Raw genomic sequence first — 16,660 nt, 5'->3', positions numbered from 1 at the left:
TTTATGGGGAATGGGCGGGGGTTTTTGAAAGGGGCGTGGCCACATCGGGGACTCCTCCAATCAGGAAGTTTTGGGGGGGGGAGAGGGGTGACAAATTTTGGGCGGGGTCACGGGTCCGCCCAATCAGCCGCGGGGAAAAGGAAGGGGGGCGTGGCCTGAGGGAGCCACGCCCCTTCCCGCCTTTTTCCCCTCCCCCACCTCCGCCATGGGACCCCCCGGGACCCTCGGCCTCGTCCTCCTGCTGCTCGGTGAGGCCCCTCCCCCACCCCGGGGGGGCTCTCCCCTCCCCCACCCTGCGAGACCCCCTCCCCCCGCCCCTCCCCCACCCCTCCTGCCCCTCCCCCACCCCCCCAAAAAAAGGAGAAGTGGACGGGCCCGGGGGGTGGGGGGAGGGGAACGGCGGAAAAATTGGGGGGGAGGGGAGAGCGGATCGGCCCCTCCCCCACCCAATGAAGACCCCCACTCATGGCACCCCTCCCCCACCCCCAAAGAGGCTCACCCAGCCCCTCCCCCACCCTGAGGGACCCCTCCCCCACCCCTAAAAGGGCTCACCCTGCCCCTCCCCCACCCTTTGGCGGGGTGGGGGGGAGGGGCGTGGCTCATTAAGCCCCGCCCCTTCCTTTCTTCCCCAGGAGCGGCGACAGCGGAAGGAGGTGAGGCCCCTCCCCCACCCCACCCCTCCCCCAACCCCCCCGGGGGGTCACGGGAGGGGTCACGAGGCCACGCCCCCTCCCCTCCCCCTCCTTTTCCAGAATGTTCCGGGTGCCTCCCCGGGCCGGGACCAATCGCGGCGCTCGTGGCCGCTGACGTCATCATGACGCTGCTGATCGCGGGCGGAGCCTATTGGCTGGCGGGGAGGGGCCGCCGAGGTGGGCGTGGCCAGAGGGGGAGGGGTCGTTTGTGGGCGTGGCTAAACCGGGAGGGGCCATTTTGTGGGTGTGGCCAGAAAGGGTGGGGTCATTTTGTGGGCGTGGTCAAACAGGGTGGAGCATTTTTGTGGGCGTGGCCAAGCAGGGAGGGGTCGGTTATGGGCGTGGCTAAACTGGGTGGAGTAGATTTGTGGGCGTGGCTAAACTGGATGGGGCCTTTTGTGGGCGTGGTCAAATGGGGTGGGGTCGGGAGGGGTGGGGCCAAAATGGGAGGGTCTGAGGGGGTCACTGGGGGTTACTGGGAGCACTGGGGGTAACTGGGAGGGAACTGGGGGGTAACTGGGGGTTACTGGGAGGGTCCTCGGGGTCACTGGGAGGGCACTGGGAGCACTGGGAGGGCACTGGGAGGGGACTGGGAGGGTCCTAGGGGTCACTGGGAGGGAACTGGGAGTAACTGGGAGGGCCTTGGGGGTCACTGGGAGGGAACTGGGAACACTGGGAGGGGACTGGGAGCACTGGGAGGGCTCTGGGTGGGAACTGGGGGTTACTGGGAGTAACTGGGAGGGCCCTGTGTGTTACTGGGAGGGAACTGGGAACACTGTGAGGTCACTGGGAGTAACCGGGAGGGCCCTGGGGGTCACTGGGAGGGTCCTGGGGGTCACTGGGAGGGAACTGGGGGTCACTGGGAGGGAACTGGGAACACTGGGAGCACTGGGAGGGCACTGGGAGGTAACTGGGAGGGGACTGGGGGTCACTGGGAGGGAACTGGGAGAACTGGGAGGGCACTGGGAGGGTCCTGGGGGTCACTGGGAGGGCCCTGGGGGTCACTGGGAGGGAACTGGGAGGGAACTGGGGGTCACTGGGAGCAGTGGGAGTTACTGGGAGGTCACTGGGAGGTAACTGGGAGGGGACTGGGAGCACTGGGAGGGAACTGGGAACACTGGGAGGTCACTGGGAGTAACCGGGAGGGCCCTGGGGGTTACTGGGAGCACTGGGAAGTTACTGGGAGGTCACTGGGGGTAACTGGGAGGGGACTGGGGGTTACTGGGACAGGAGTGGGAGTTACTGGGAGCACTGGGAAGGCCTTGGGGGTCACTGGGAGTTACTGGGAGGGAACTGGGGGTCACTGGGAGGTAACTGGGAACACTGGGGGTCACTGGGAGTAACTGGGAGGGCCCTGGGGGTCACTGGGAGGGCCCTGGGGGTCACTGGGAGGGAACTGGCAGCACTGGGAGGTCACTGGGGGTAACCGGGAGGGCCCTGGGGGTTACTGGGAGCACTGGGAAGTTACTGGGAGGTCACTGGGGGTAAGTGGGAGGTCACTGGGGGTTACTGGGAGGGAACTGGGAGCACTGGGAGGGCACTGGGAGGGGACTGGGAGGGGACTGGGGGTCACTGGGAGGTCACTGGGAGGGAACTGGGAGCACTGGGAAGACCTTGGGAGTAACTGGGAGTTACTGGGGGTCACTGGGAGGGAACTGGGAGCACTGGGAGGGCACTGGGAGGGAACTGGGGCGTAACTGGGAGCACTGGGAGGGAACTGGAGGTAACTGGGGGTTACTGGGAGGGTCCTGGGGGTCACTGGGAGGGAACTGGGAGCACTGGGAGGGGACTGGGAGTAACCGGGCGGGCCCTGGGGGTTACTGGGAGCACTGGGAAGTTACTGGGAGGTCACTGGGGGTAACTGGGAGGGAACTGGGGGTAACTGGAAGTTACTGGGAGGTCACTGGAGGTAACTGGGAGCACTGGGAGGGAACTGGGAGCACTGGGAAGACCTTGGGAGTAACTGGGAGTTACTGGGGGTCACTGGGAGGGGACTGGGAGCACTGGGAGGTCACTGGGAGGTCACTGGGCGTTACTGGGAGACCACTGGGAGGGCCCTGGGGGTCACTGGGAGGGGACTGGGAGGGCCCTGGGGGTCACTGGGAGGGGACTGGGAGCACTGGGAGGGAACTGGGAGCACTGGGAGCACTGGGAGCACTGGGAAGGCCCTGGGAGTCACTGGGAGAGCACTGGGAGGTTACTGGGCGTTACTGGGAGCACTGGGAGGACACTGGGAGTTACTGGGGGTCACTGGGAGGGCCCCGGGGGGTAATTGGGAGGTCACTGGGAGGGAACTGGGAGCACTGGGAGCACTGGGAAGGCCCTGGGGGTAACTGGGAGAGCACTGGGAGGTTACTGGGAGTCACTGGGAGCACTGGGAGGACACTGGGAGCCACTGGGCCGCGTGGGCGTGGCCTCACCGTGACCCCGCCCCCTTCCCCCTCACAGCCCCGCCCAAGCCCCGCCCCCCGGAAGCGGACTCGCACTACCAAGAGCTGCAGGGAGCGCGCGGGGACCTTTACAGCGAACTCAAGCGCTGAGCGCCCCCTCCCCCACCCTTCATTGGCCGCCATTAAAGCGTTTTTTGACCGTTTTGAGGCGATTTCGCCCCAAATTCGCCTCGGTTTTATTATTTTTAATTGTGTTGTCGCGCGGAGTGACGTCACATCGGCGCGCCGGAAGTCCCCCTCAAGCGGGCGGAAGCGGTTGAGGCGGTTTCAATCATGGCGGCGACGGCGGCTCCGGGAGCGGCCGGGCCGGGAATGGCGGCGGGAACCGGGCCCGGTCCCGGGGTGGTGGCGGCGGGGCCCGGTCCCGGTCCCGGAGCGGCGGCGGGAGGCGGCGGGGCCGCGGCCAAGAGCGGCGAGGAGCGGCTGAAGGAGATGGAGGCGGAGATGGCGCTGTGAGGGGAAGGGAGCGGCGGGCGCGTCATGGCGGACGGGAGGGGGCGGGGCTTAGCGGTTACCGTGGCAACGGGGGGCGGGGCTTGATGAAAAGGGCGGGCTCGCTGTTACCGTAACAACGGGGGCGGGGCTTGGCGAAAAGGGCGGGCTCGGGGGTTGCCGTGGCAACGGGGGCGGGGCCTGGGGGGTAACTGGGGGGCACTGGGAGGGTCAGGAGTCCATACTGGTTTATACTGGTTTATACTGGTTTGTACCGGTCTGTACCGGTCTTTAGTGGTTTATACTGGTGCGGACTGGTCTGTACCGGTCTATACTGGTTTTTATTGGTCCATGCTGGTTTATACTGGTTTATACTGGTCCGTACTGGTTCTTACTGGTTTTTACTGGTGCAGGTTCGAGCAGGAGGTGCTGGGGGCTCCAGGCCCCGCCCCCGGGGACCCCCTGGCCCCGCCCCCCGTCCTGCGCCCCATCATCGCCACCAACACCTACCAGCAGGTGTGTCCCCAAAATGTCCCCAAGTGACCCCAAATGTCCCCAAATGTCCCCAGAATGTCCCCAAATGGCCCCAAAATGGCCCCAAATGGCCTCAAAATGGCCCCAAAATGTCCCCAAATGGCCCCAAAATGTCCCCAAATAGCCCCAAATGGCCCCAAAATGGCCCCAAATGGCCCCAAATGTCCCCAAAATGTCCCCAAATGGCCCCAAATGGCCCCAAATGGCCCCAAATGGCCCCAAATGGCCCCAAATGTCCCAAAATGTCCCCAAATGGCCCCAAATGGCCCCAGAATGTCCCCAAATGTCCCCAAATGGCCCCAAAATGTCCCCAAATGTCCCCAAAATGGCCCCAAATGGCCCCAAATGTCCCCAAATGCCCCCAAAATGGCCCCAAATGGCCCCAAAATGTCCCCAAGTGTCCACAGGTGCCACCCAGGTGTCCCCAATGTCCCCTCCCCGCTGTCCCCAGGTCCAGCAGTCCCTCGAGGCTCGCGCCGCCGCCGCCGCCACCGTCCCCCCTCTGGGGACATCGCCCGTGCCCTTCGTGGGGCCAGGTTGGTGTCACCAAATGTCCCCAAATGTCCCCAAGGGTCCCCAAAAGTCCCCTGGGGGTCCCCAAATGTCCCCTGGGGGTCGCCAAACATCCCCAAGGGTCCCCTGAGGGTCTCCTGGGGGTCCCCAAATGTCCCTGAGGGTCCCCTGGGGGTCCCCAAGCGTCCCCTAGGGGTCCCCAAACGTCCCCAAATGTCCCTGAGGGTCCCCTGGGGGTCCCCAAACGTCCCCGAGGGTCCCCTGCAGGTCCCCTGAGGGTCCCCTGAGGGTCCCCAAATGTCCCTGAGGGTCCCCAAACGTCCCCAAGGGGTCCCCAAATGTCCCTGAGGGTCCCCTGGGGGTCCCCAAATGTCCCCAAGGGTCCCCTGCGGGTCCCCTGAGGGTCCCCAAATGTCCCTGAGGGTCCCCTGAGGGTCCCCTGGGGGTCCTCAAATGTCCCTGAGGGTCCCCAAATGTCCCTGAGGGTCTCCTGGGGGTCCCCAAATGTCCCCAAGGGTCCCCTGAGGGTCCCCTGGGGGTCCTCAAATGTCCCTGAGGGTCCCCAAATGTCCCTGAGGGTCCCCAAATGTCCCTGAGGGTCTCCTGGGGGTCCCCAAATGTCCCCAAGGGTCCCCTGAGGGTCCCCTGAGGGTCCCAAAATGTCCCCTGGGTGTCCCCAAATGTCCCTGAGGGTCCCCTGGGTATCCCCAAATGTCCCCAAGAGGGCCCCAAATGTCCCCAAATGTCTCCAAGGGTCCCCTGGGGGTCCCCAAATGTCCCTGAGGGTCCCCTGGGGGTCCCCAAATGTCCCCAAGGGTCCCCTGCGGGTCCCCTGGGTGTCCCCAAATGTCCCTGAGGGTCCCCTGAGGGTCCCCAAATGTCCCTGAGGGTCCCCTGAGGGTCTCCTGGGGGTCCCCAAATGTCCCTGAGGGTCCCCTGAGGGTCTCCTGGGGGTCCCCAAATGTCCCCAAGGGTCCCCTGGGGGTCCCCAAATGTCCCTGAGGGTCTCCTGAGGGTCCCCTGGGGGTCCCCAGACGTCCCTGGTGTCCCCATCGGGCGCTGTCCCCTGTCCCCAGCAGTGTCACCGCAGCGGCCGCCGATCCTGCGCCCGGCATTCGTGCCCCACGTGCTGCAGCGCCCCGGTGCGGGACACAGGGGGGACACCGGGGGGACACCGGGGGACATCGGGGGGGTTTGGGGACATCGGGGGGGGTTTGGGGACATCGGGGGGTTTGGGGGGTTGGGGACACTGGGGGGACATTGGGGACATTGGGGAGGGTTTGGGGACACTGGGGAGGGTTTGGGGACACTGGGGGGGGGTTGGGGACATCGGGGACATCGGGGGGGACACTGGGGGGGTTTGGGGACATCGGGAGGGTTGGGGACATCGGGGGGGGTTTGGGGACTTTGGGGGGTTGGGGACACTGGGGGGACATTGGGGACATTGGGGGGGGTTTGGGGACACTGGGGGGACATTGGGGGGACATTGGGGGGGGGTTGGGGACACTGGGGGGGGGTTGGAGATACCGGGGGGACAATGGGGGGGACATTGGGGGGGTTGGGGACATTGGGGACATTGGGGGGGGTTGGGGACACTGGGGGGGGTTTGGGGACATCGGGGGGGGTTGGGGACACTGGGGGGGGTTGGGGACATTGGGGGGGTTGGGGACACTGGGGGGGTTGGGGACATTGGGGACATTGGGGACATTGGGGACATTGGGGAGGGTTTGGGGACACTGGGGGGGTTGGGGACATTGGGGGGGTTTGGGGACATCGGGGGGACATTGGGGGGGGTTGAGGACATTGGGGGGGTTTGGGGACATCGGGGGGACATTGGGGGGGGTTGGGGACACTGGGGGGGGGGTTGGAGATACCGGGGGGACATTGGGGGGACATCGGGGGGGGTTTGGGGACATCGGGGGGACATTGGGGGGGGTTGGCGACACTGGGGGGGTTGGGGACACCGAGGGGACATCGGGGTGACATTGGGGGGGGTTGGGGACACTGGGGGGGGTTTGGGGACATTGGGGACATCGGGGGGGTTTGGGGACACCAGGATTGTGGGGTTTGGGGACATTGAGGGGACATCTGGGGGATTTGGGGACACTGGGGACACTTGGGGACATTGGGGGGGTTGGGGACATTGGGGAGATTTGGGGACACTGAGGGGGGGGTTTGGGGAAGGTTTGGGGACACGGGGGACACCGAGGGGATTTGGGGACATTGGGGGTGGTTTGGGGACACTGGGGACATTTGGGGGGGTGGATTGGGGACACCAGGGGGGCTTGGGGGGGGGTTTGGGGACATTGAGGGGACATTGGGGGGGTTTGGGGACACCGGGATTGGGGGGTTTGGGGACATTGGGGGGGGTTTGGGGACATCGGGGGGGGTTGAAGACATTGGGGGGGTTGGGGACACTTGGGGACACCCCGAGGGTGACCCCGCTGTCCCCTGTCTGTCCCCAGCCGGTCCCCGGGGTCCCCTGGGCCTGCGCCCCCCCCCCGGGGCCATGGTGGGGGTGGGGCCTCCCCTGGGGGCTCCCCCCGCCCCCCCCCTGCTGCTCGCCCCTCCCCCACTGCAGAGACCACCCCCCACCCCCCTGGGGGCGCCGCTGGGGGGGGCCATGAGAGCCCCGAGCCCGGTGAGTGCAACTGGGAGGGACTGGGAGGGACTGGGATGGACTGGGAGGGACTGGGAGGGACTGGGATGGACTGGGAGGGAACTGGGAGGGGACTGGGAGGGACTGGGAGGGACTGGGAGGGGACTGGGAGGGGACTGGGAGGGACTGGGATGGACTGGGAGGGAACTGGGATGGACTGGGATGGACTGGGAGGGACTGGGAGGGAACTGGGAGGGAACTGGGATGGACTGGGAGGAACTGGGAGGGACTGGGAGGGAACTGGGAGGGACTGGGATGGAACTGGGATGGACTGGGAGGGACTGGGAGGGAACTGGGATGGACTGGGATGGACTGGGATGGACTGGGATGAACTGGGATGGACTGGGATGGACTGGGAGGGACTGGGAGGGAACTGGGATGGACTGGGAGGAACTGGGAGGGAACTGGGAGGAACTGGGAGGGACTGGGAGGGAACTGGGAGGGACTGGGAGGGACTGGGAGGGAACTGGGATGGACTGGGATGGACTGGGATGAACTGGGATGGACTGGGATGGAACTGGGAGGGGAGTGGGAGGGAACTGGGATGGACTGGGAGGGAACTGGGATGGACTGGGAGGGAACTGGGATGGATTGGGATGAACTGGGATGAACTGGGAAGGACTGGGAGGGAACTGGGATGGAACTGGGATAAACTGGGATGGACTGGGATGAACTGTGATGAACTGGGAGGGGACTGGGACCTTTTTTTGGGGTAAATTTGGGATTTTTCTGGGGAATTTTGGTGAAAATCTTTGGGAATAATTTAAATTTTTATTTTTAAGGAAAAACTTTTGGAAGGTTTTCGATGAATTTTTGGGGTAAATTTGGGGTTTTTTTTTTCTTTTTTTGGAGCAGGAAATTTTCACCGCTTTTAGGACAACCCAAAAATGAAATTTTTGCAGATTTTGGGGCAATTTTGGGGCAGAAATTTTGGGGTTTTGGGGTTTTTTTGGGGATTTTTTTTTTTTTTCCCACCTCCTGACCCCTCCCCCCACCCCCGTTTCCCCCCCCTACAGGCGGGGGGGGGAGGGGCGGCCGTGCCCCCCCTGCCCCCGGTGGCCGCCGGACCCCGAGTGCCGCCCCCGGGGCCCCCCCCGGGACCCCCCAAACCGACCCCGCCCGTCATCCAGGCGGCCCCCACCGTCTACCCCACCCCCCCCCGCCGCGTCCCGGTGAGACAACAGGCCCCGCCCCCTTTAGCCACTCCCCCTTCAGCCCCTCCCCTTTAATCCCTCTTCTTTTAGCCCCTCCCCCTTTAGCTCCTCCTTTTTAATCCCTCTCCTTTTAGCTCCTCCTCCTTTAGCCCCTCCCCTTTAATCACTCTTTTTTTAGCCCCTCCTCCTTTAGCCCCTCCCCTTTAATCCCTCTCCTTTTAGCCCCTCCCCTTTAATCCCTCTCCTTTTAGCCCCTCCTCCTTTAGCCCCTCCCCTTTAATCACTCTTCTTTTAGCCCCTCCCCTTTAATCCCTCTCTTTTAGCCCCTCCCCTTTAATCCCTCTCTTTTAGCCCCTCCCCCTTTAGCCCCTCCCCTTTAATCCCTCTCCTTTTAGCCCCTCCCCTTTAATCACTCTCCTTTTAGCTCCTCCCCCTTTAGCTCCTCCCCTTTAACCCCTCCCCTTTTAGCCCCTCCCCTTTTAGCCCCTTCATTTGAACTCCTCCCCTTTTAGCCCCTCCCCTTTAATCCCTCTCCTTTTAGCCCCTCCTCCTTTAGCCCCTCCCCTTTAATCGCTCTCCTTTTAGCCCCTCCCCTTTTAGCCCCTCCCTTTTTAACCCCTTCCTTTGAACTCCTCCCCTTTAAGCCCCTCCCCCTTTAGCCCCTCCCCCTTTTAGCCCCTCCCTTTTTAACCCCTTCCTTTGAACTCCTCCCCTTTAAGCCCCTCCCCCTTTAGCCCCTCCCCTTTAAGCCCTTCCCCCTTTAGCCCCTCCCTCTTTAACCCCTCCCCTTGTAGCCCTTCCTCTTTAAGCTCCTCCCCCTTTAGCCCCTCCCCCTTTAACCCCTCCCCTTTAATCCCTCCCCTTTAGCCCCTCCCCTTTAACCCCCTCCCATTTAAGCCCCACCCCCTTTAACCCCTCTTCTTTTAACCCCTCCCCTTTAAGCTCCTCCCCCTTTGGCCCCTCCCCTTTAACCCCTTCCTTTCCCCTTCCCCTTAGCCCCACCCACTTAAGCTCCTCCCCTTTAAGCCCTCCCCCTTTAATCCTTTCCTTTAAACCCCGCCCCTTTAATTCCTCCCCTTTAAGTGCCTCCCTATTTAGCCCCGCCCCTTTAACCCCTCCCTCTTTGGCTCCTCCCCCTTTAGCCCGTCCCCCCAAGGCCACACCCCTTTAACACTTTGTTTCCCCTGGCCCCACCCCCACAGGAGGAAGCTCCGCCCCCTCGGGCCCCACCCCCTGAGGAGCCTCGGATCGGACCCAGCCTCCCGGCCCCGCCCCCTGCCATGGCCACGCCCCCTCCGGAGCCACGCCCTGGCCCCGCCCACCTAGCCCCGGTGCCACGCCCCCTGCGCAGGCCACGCCCACAGGACCCGCCCTTTCCTGTGCCAGAGGTGGGTGGGGCTTAAAACGGGTGGGGCTTAAAGGGGCGTGGCCACTTTAAGTGGGGTGGGGCTTAAAGGGAAGTGGGTGTGGTTGTCATAAATGATTGACAGCTCTCCAGGTGGGCGGGACTGCAGGATGTGGGCGTGGCCAGTGGAAAGGAATGAGTGTGGTCAACAGGAAGTGGGCGTGACTATGGGAGTGATTGACAGGTGCCAATCACGGCTGTGGGAAAAGGGGCGGAGCCTCTGGGGTGGGTAGGAGTGGCCACATAAAACTGGGCTTGGCCAGGATGATTGATAGGTGTCCATCAAACTGTGGAAAGGGGGCGGAGCCTCCAAATTGGGGCTTTTCATTGGTGGGTGTGGCCAGAAGTGAGTGGGAGTCTCCTGGGTGATTGACAGGTGCCCATCAGACCACGGGAAAGGGGGCGGAGCCTCCAAATTGGGGGTTTCCTGCCTGGTGGGCGTGGCCAGAGAGGAGTGGGCGTGTCTCTGGTGGTGTGGGCGTGGTTATAATGATTGACAGGTGTCCATCAGGCTGCAATTGAGTTGTGGGAAAGGGGGCGGGGCCTCAAAATGGGGTTTATTGCAGAGTGGGCGTGGCCAGAGGGGAGTGTGCACGTCTGCGGTGGGGTGGGCGTGGCCAGAATGATTGACAGGTGTCCATCAGCCTATAACAAAGCCGTGTGAAAGGGGGCGGAGCCTCCAAATTTTGGGGTTAGTGCAGGGTGGGCGTGGCCGGTGGGGAGTGGGCGTGTCTTTGTCGGGGTGGGCGTGCCCAGGATGATTGACAGGTGTCCATCAGGCTACGCCCAAGCTCTTCCAAAGGGGCGCGGAGCCTCCAACCATGGGTGGTTCTACTTCATGGGCGTGGCCAGTGGGGGAGTGGGCGTGTCTTTGTCGGGGTGGGCGTGGCCAGGATGATTGACAGCTGTCTGTCAGGTGGGGGCGGAGCCGGCGGCCGAGGACAAGCGCAAGGGGAGGGGGGAGCGGCTGAAGCGCTGCATCCGCACGGCGGCCGGGAGCAGCTGGGAGGATCCCAGCCTGCTGGAGTGGGACGCTGGTACGGACTGGGATGAACTGGGACGGACTGGGATGGACTGGGAGGGGACTGGGATGGACTGGGAGGGACTGGGATGGACTGGGAGGGACTGGGAGGGACTGGGAGGGACTGGGAGGGACTGGGATGGACTGGGATGGACTGGGATGGGACTGGGAGGGACTGGGAGGGACTGGGATGGACTGGGAGGGACTGGGAGGGACTGGGATGGACTGGGAGGGACTGGGAGGGACTGGGAGGGACTGGGATGGACTGGGACGGACTGGGACGGACTGGGAGGGAACTGGGAGGGAACTGGGATGGACTGGGACGGACTGGGAGGGACTGGGAGGGAACTGGGAGGAACTGGGATGGACTGGGAGGGACTGGGAGGAACTGGGAGGGACTGGGAGGGACTGGGATGGGACTGGGAGGAGCTGGGTTAAACTGGGAGGGGACTGGGACAAACTGGGAGGGACTGGGGGTCTCCGGGTGACTCTATGACCCCATAACGACCCCAAATGACCCCAAAATGACCCAAAATCGCCGTTTTTTGCCCCAAATTCTGACGATTTCCCAGTTTTTCGTTGGGATTTGGGGAACAAGATCAAGGATGAGATTCTGGGCTGGATTTTGTGACCTTTGGGGTCTTTTTATGCCCCCAAACTCTCATTAACGACCCCAAAACCTCATTAATGACCCAAAATGACCCAAAATCCCCGTTTTTTGCCCCAAATCCCAAAAATTTCCCTGTATTTTATTGAAATCTTGGGAATAAGATCAAAGATCAGATTCTGGGCTGGATTTTGTGACCTTTGAGTCATTCCTGTGACCCCAAATCCTCAATAATAACCTTAAAAATCTCATTAATTACCCAAAAACGACCCCGAAATGACCCAAAATTGCCATTTTTTGACCCAAAATCGGCGTTTTTTGCCCCGAACCCAGACGATTTCCGCATTTTCTGCGGGGATTTGGGGAACGAGGTGAACGACGAGACCCTGGGCTGGGCTCTGTCACCTTTGGGGTCTCTTTATGACCCCAAACTCTCATTAACGACCCCAAAACCTCATTAATGACCCAAAACGACCCCAAAATGACCCAAAATCGCCGTTTTTTGCCCCAAATTCTGACGATTTTCCGGTTTTTCATTGGGATTTTGGGAACAAGATCAAGGATGAGACCTTGGATTGAATTTTATGACCTTTGGGGTCTCTTTAGAACCCCAAAACCTCATTAACGACCTCAAAACTCCACAATAACCCCAAAACGACCCCGAAATGACCCAAAATTGCCGTTTTTTGCCCCAAATTCTGACGATTTTCCAGTTTTTTGTCAGAATTTGGGGAACAAGATCAAGGATCAGATTCTGGGCTGGATTTTGTGACCTTTGAGTCATTCCTGTGACCCCAAATCCTCAATAATAACCTTAAAAATCTCATTAATTACCCAAAAACGACCCCGAAATGACCCAAAATCGCCGTTTTTTGACCCAAAATCGGCGTTTTTTGCCCCAAAATCGGCGTTTTTTGCCCCGAACCCAGACGATTTCCGCATTTTCTGCGGGGATTTGGGGAACGAGGTGAACGACGAGACCCTGGGCCGGGCTCTGTCACCTTTGGGGTCTCTTTATGACCCCAAACTCTCATTAACGACCCCAAAACCTCATTAATGACCCAAAACGACCCCAAAATGACCCAAAATTGCCGTTTTTTGCCCCAAATCCCAAAAATTTCCCTGTATTTTATTGGAATTTGGGGAACAAGATCAAGGATGAGATTCTGGGCTGGATTTTGTGACCTTTGGGGTCTTTTTATGCCCCCAAACTCTCATTAACGACCCCAAAACCTCATTAATGACACAAAATGACCCAAAATTGCCGTTTTTTGACCCAAAATTGCCGTTTTTTGACCCAAAATCGGCGTTTTTCGCCCCGAACCCAGACGATTTCCGCATTTTCTGCGGGGATTTGGGGAACGAGGTGAACGACGAGACCCTGGGCCGGGCTCTGTCACCTTTGGGGTCTCTTTATGACCCCAAACTCTCATTAACGACCCCAAAACCTCATTAATGACCCAAAACACCCCGAAATGACCCAAAATTGCCGTCTTTTGCCCCAAATTCTGACGATTTTCCAGTTTTTTGTCGGAATTTGGGGAACAAGATCAAGGATGAGATTCTGGGTTGGATTTTGTGACCTTTGGGGTCTCTCTATGACCCCAAAACCTCATTAATTACCCCAAAACTCCACAATAACCCCAAAACGACCCCGAAATGACCCAAAATCGCCGTTTTTTGCCCCAAATTCCGACAATTTCCCAGTTTTTCGTTGGGATTTGGGGAACAAGATCAAGGATGAGGCTCTGGGCTGGATTTTGTGACCTTTGAGTCATTCCTGTGACCCCAAATCCTCAATAATGACCTTAAAAATCTCATTAATTACCCAAAAACGACCCCGAAATGACCCAAAATCGCCGTTTTTTGACCCAAAATCGGCGTTTTTTGCCCCGAACCCAGACGATTTCCGCATTTTCTGCGGGGATTTGGGGAACGAGGTGAACGACGAGACCCTGGGCCGGGCTCTGTCACCTTTGGGGTCTCTTTATGACCCCAAACTCTCATTAACGACCCCGAAACCTCATTAATGACCCAAAACGACCCCAAAATGACCCAAAATTGCCGTCTTTTGCCCCAAATTCTGACGATTTTCCAGTTTTTCGTTGGGATTTGGGGAACAAGATCAAGGATGAGATTCTGGGTTGGATTTTGTGACCTTTGGGGTCTTTTTATGCCCCCAAAACCTCATTAATTACCCCAAAACTCCACAATAACCTCAAAACAACCCCGAAATGACCCAAAATTGGCGTTTTATGCCCCAATTTCTGACGGTTTTCCAGTTTTTCGTTGGGATTTGGGGAACAAGATCAAGGATGAGATTCTGGGCTGGATTTTGTGACTTTTGGGACATTCCCAGGACCCCAAACCCTCAATAACGACCTGAAAAATCTCATTAATTACCCAAAAACGACCCCGAAATGACCCAAAATCGCCGGTTTTTGCCCCAAAATCGCCGTTTTTGCCCCAAAATCGCCGTTTTTTGCCCCGAACCCAGACGATTTCCGCATTTTCTGCGGGGATTTGGGGAACGAGGTGAACGACGAGACCCTGGGCCGGGCTCTGTCACCTTTGGGGTCTCTTTATGACCCCAAACTCTCACTAATGACCCGAAAACCTCATTAATGACCCAAAATGACCCAAAATTGCCGTTTTTTGCCCCAAATCCCAAAAATTGCCCTGTATTTTATTGGAATTTTGGGAACAAGATCAAGGATGAGATTCTGGGCTGGATTTTGTGACTTTTGGGGTCTTTTTATGTCCCAATGACCTCATTAACGACCACAAAACCTCATTAATTTCCGAAAATGACCCCGAAATGACCCAAAATTGCCGTTTTTTGACCCAAAATCGCCGTTTTTTGCCCCAAATTCTGACGATTTTCCAGTTTTTCATTGGAATTTGGGGAACAAGATCAAGGATCAGATTCTGGGCTGGATTTTGTGACCTTTGAGTCATTCCTGTGACCCCAAATCCTCAATAATGACCTTAAAAAACCTCATTAATTACCCAAAAACGACCCCGAAATGACCCAAAATTGCCGTTTTTTGACCCAAAATCGGCGTTTTTTGCCCCGAACCCAGACGATTTCCGCATTTTCTGCGGGGATTTGGGGAACGAGGTGAACGACGAGACCCTGGGCCGCGCCTTCGGCCGCTTCCCGTCCTTCCTGAAGGCCAAAGTGATCCGGGACAAGCGCTCGGGGAAGACCAAGGGCTACGGCTTCGTCTCCTTCAAGGACCCCAACGATTACGTGCGGGCCATGAGGGAGATGAACGGTGAGGGGGGTTTGGGGGGGTTTGGGGGGGTTTTGGGAATTTTTGGGAATTTTGGGGATTTTTTGGGAATTTTTGGGAATTTTTTGGGGATTTTTTGGGAATTTTTTGAGGGATTTTGGGGATTTTTTGGGGATTTTTGTGGAATTTTTGGGGATTTTTGGGGGGGTTGGGGGGATTTTGGGGGGATTTTTTGGGAATTTTTGGGGATTTTTTGAGGGATTTTGGGGAATTTTGGGGGGGTTTTAGGGATTTTTGGGGATTTTTGGGAATTTTTTGCGGAATTTCTGGGGATTTTTTGGGAATTTTTGGGAATTTTTGGGGGATTTTTTGGGGATTTTTTAGCATTTTTGGGGAATTTTTGGGAATTTTTGGAGATTTTTTGAGGGATTTTGGGGGGGTTTGGGGGGGGTTTTGGGGAATTTTGGGGAATTTTTGCGGAATTTTTGGGGATTTTTGGGGAATTCTTGGGAATTTTTTGAGGGATTTTAGTGGATTTTGGGGGGTTTTGGGGATTTTTGGGGATTTTTTGGGGAAATTTTTGGGAATTTTTGGGGGGATTTTTGGAGGGAGTTTTGGGGGGGTATGGGGGGGGTTTTGGGGAATTTTTTGGGAATTTTTGGGGATTTATTGGGGGAATTTGAGGAATTTGGGGGGATTTAGGAAGGATTTGGGGGGGTTTTGGGGGATTTGGGGGAATTTTGGGAATTTTTGGGGAATTTTTTGGGAATTTTTGAGGGAATTTGGGGGGGGTTTTGGGGGGGTTTGGGAGGATTTTGGGAATTTTGGGGGGGATTTTTGGGAGTTTTTTGAGGAATTTTTGGGGAGATTAAGGGGGGATTTGGGGGATTTGAGGGAGATTTGGGGGGATTTTGGGGAATTTTGGGGGGATTTTGGGGAATTTTGGAGGGATTTTGGGGGGATTTGAGGGGTTTGGTGTAGATTTTGGGCGTTTGAGGTTTTTTTGGAAAATTTGGCGTCTTGGGTTGGAAGCTTGGGGCTCCCAGTCCCTCCCAGTTCCCTCCCAGTTCCCTCCCAGTCCCTCCCAGTTTATCCCAGTCCCTCCCAGTCCATCCCAGTCCATCCCAGTCCCTCCCAGTCCATCCCAGTCCCTCCCAGTCCATCCCAGTCCCTCCCAGTCCATGCCAGTTCCCTCCCACTTCATCCCAGTTCATCCCAGTTCACTCCCAGTTCCATTCCAGTTCCCTCCCAGTCCCTCCCAGTCCATCCCAGTTCATCCCAGTCCATCCCAGTCCATCCCAGTTCATCCCAGTCCATCCCAGTCCCTCCCAGTTCCCTCCCAGTCCCTCCCAGTTCCCTCCCAGTCCATCCCAGTCCCTCCCAGTTCCCTCCCAGTCCCTCCCAGTCCCTCCCAGTCCATCCCAGTCCCACCCAGTCCCTCCCAGTCCATCCCAGTTCCCTCCCAGTTCCCTCCCAGTTCCCTCCCAGTTCCCTCCCAGTCCATCCCAGTCCATCCCAGTCCCTCCCAGTTCCCTCCCAGTCCCTCCCAGTTTATCCCAGTCCCTCCCAGTCCATCCCAGTCCCTCCCAGTCCATCCCAGTTCCCTCCCAGTCCCTCCCAGTCCCTCCCAGTCCCTCCCAGTCCATCCCAGTCCCTCCCAGTCCCTCCCAGTCCCCTCCCAGTCCCTCCCAGTCCCTCCCAGTCCCTCCCAGTAACCCCAGTCCCTCCCAGGGAAGTACGTGGGCAGCCGGCCCATCAAGCTGCGCAAGAGCCAATGGAAGGATCGGAACCTGGAGGTGGTGAGGCGCAAACAGCGCGAGAAGAAGAAACTGGGACTGAGATAACCCCGAACTGGGACGGACTGGGACGAACTGGGATGGACTGGGACGGACTGGGAGGGACCGGGAGGGACCAGGACGGCAATAAAGGAGATTTTAGGGCTGCACGGAGGTGTCGG

The 16,660-nt window shown here is 59.0% G+C and overlaps 2 protein-coding genes across 5 annotated transcripts; both read left to right on the top strand.

Moving 5' to 3' along the window:
* Nucleotides 1-98: 98 nt before the first annotated feature.
* On the top strand, nucleotides 99-3,306 carry TYROBP (transmembrane immune signaling adaptor TYROBP). The gene is made up of 4 exons (XM_086864945.1): nucleotides 99-248; nucleotides 633-653; nucleotides 753-869; nucleotides 3,141-3,306. Exons 1-4 carry the CDS (start codon nucleotides 206-208, stop codon nucleotides 3,230-3,232), a joined length of 273 nt encoding a protein of 90 aa, XP_086721071.1. The 5' UTR covers nucleotides 99-205; the 3' UTR covers nucleotides 3,233-3,306.
* RBM42 (RNA binding motif protein 42) lies at nucleotides 3,272-16,648 on the top strand. Of its 4 annotated transcripts, none has more exons than XM_086864917.1 (10): nucleotides 3,283-3,594; nucleotides 3,988-4,090; nucleotides 4,560-4,644; nucleotides 5,701-5,763; nucleotides 7,087-7,262; nucleotides 8,297-8,452; nucleotides 9,637-9,822; nucleotides 10,756-10,876; nucleotides 14,551-14,745; nucleotides 16,435-16,648. In XM_086864917.1, exons 1-10 carry the CDS (start codon nucleotides 3,416-3,418, stop codon nucleotides 16,545-16,547), a joined length of 1,377 nt encoding a protein of 458 aa, XP_086721043.1. In that variant the 5' UTR covers nucleotides 3,283-3,415; the 3' UTR covers nucleotides 16,548-16,648. The 4 variants fall into 4 exon arrangements, with proteins under 4 accessions (XP_086721044.1, XP_086721043.1, XP_086721042.1 ...); XM_086864916.1 differs by having other exon boundaries at nucleotides 5,698-5,763; XM_086864915.1 differs by having other exon boundaries at nucleotides 5,656-5,763.
* Nucleotides 16,649-16,660: the final 12 nt, after the last annotated feature.

Source organism: Cyanistes caeruleus, chromosome 28 (assembly GCF_971803275.1).
Source record: "Cyanistes caeruleus chromosome 28, bCyaCae1.hap1.1, whole genome shotgun sequence".
Taxonomy (NCBI): domain Eukaryota; kingdom Metazoa; phylum Chordata; class Aves; order Passeriformes; family Paridae; genus Cyanistes; species Cyanistes caeruleus.
The sequence above is the reverse complement of the archived record's forward strand: the minus strand, read 5'-3'. Positions and strand labels throughout refer to the sequence as shown.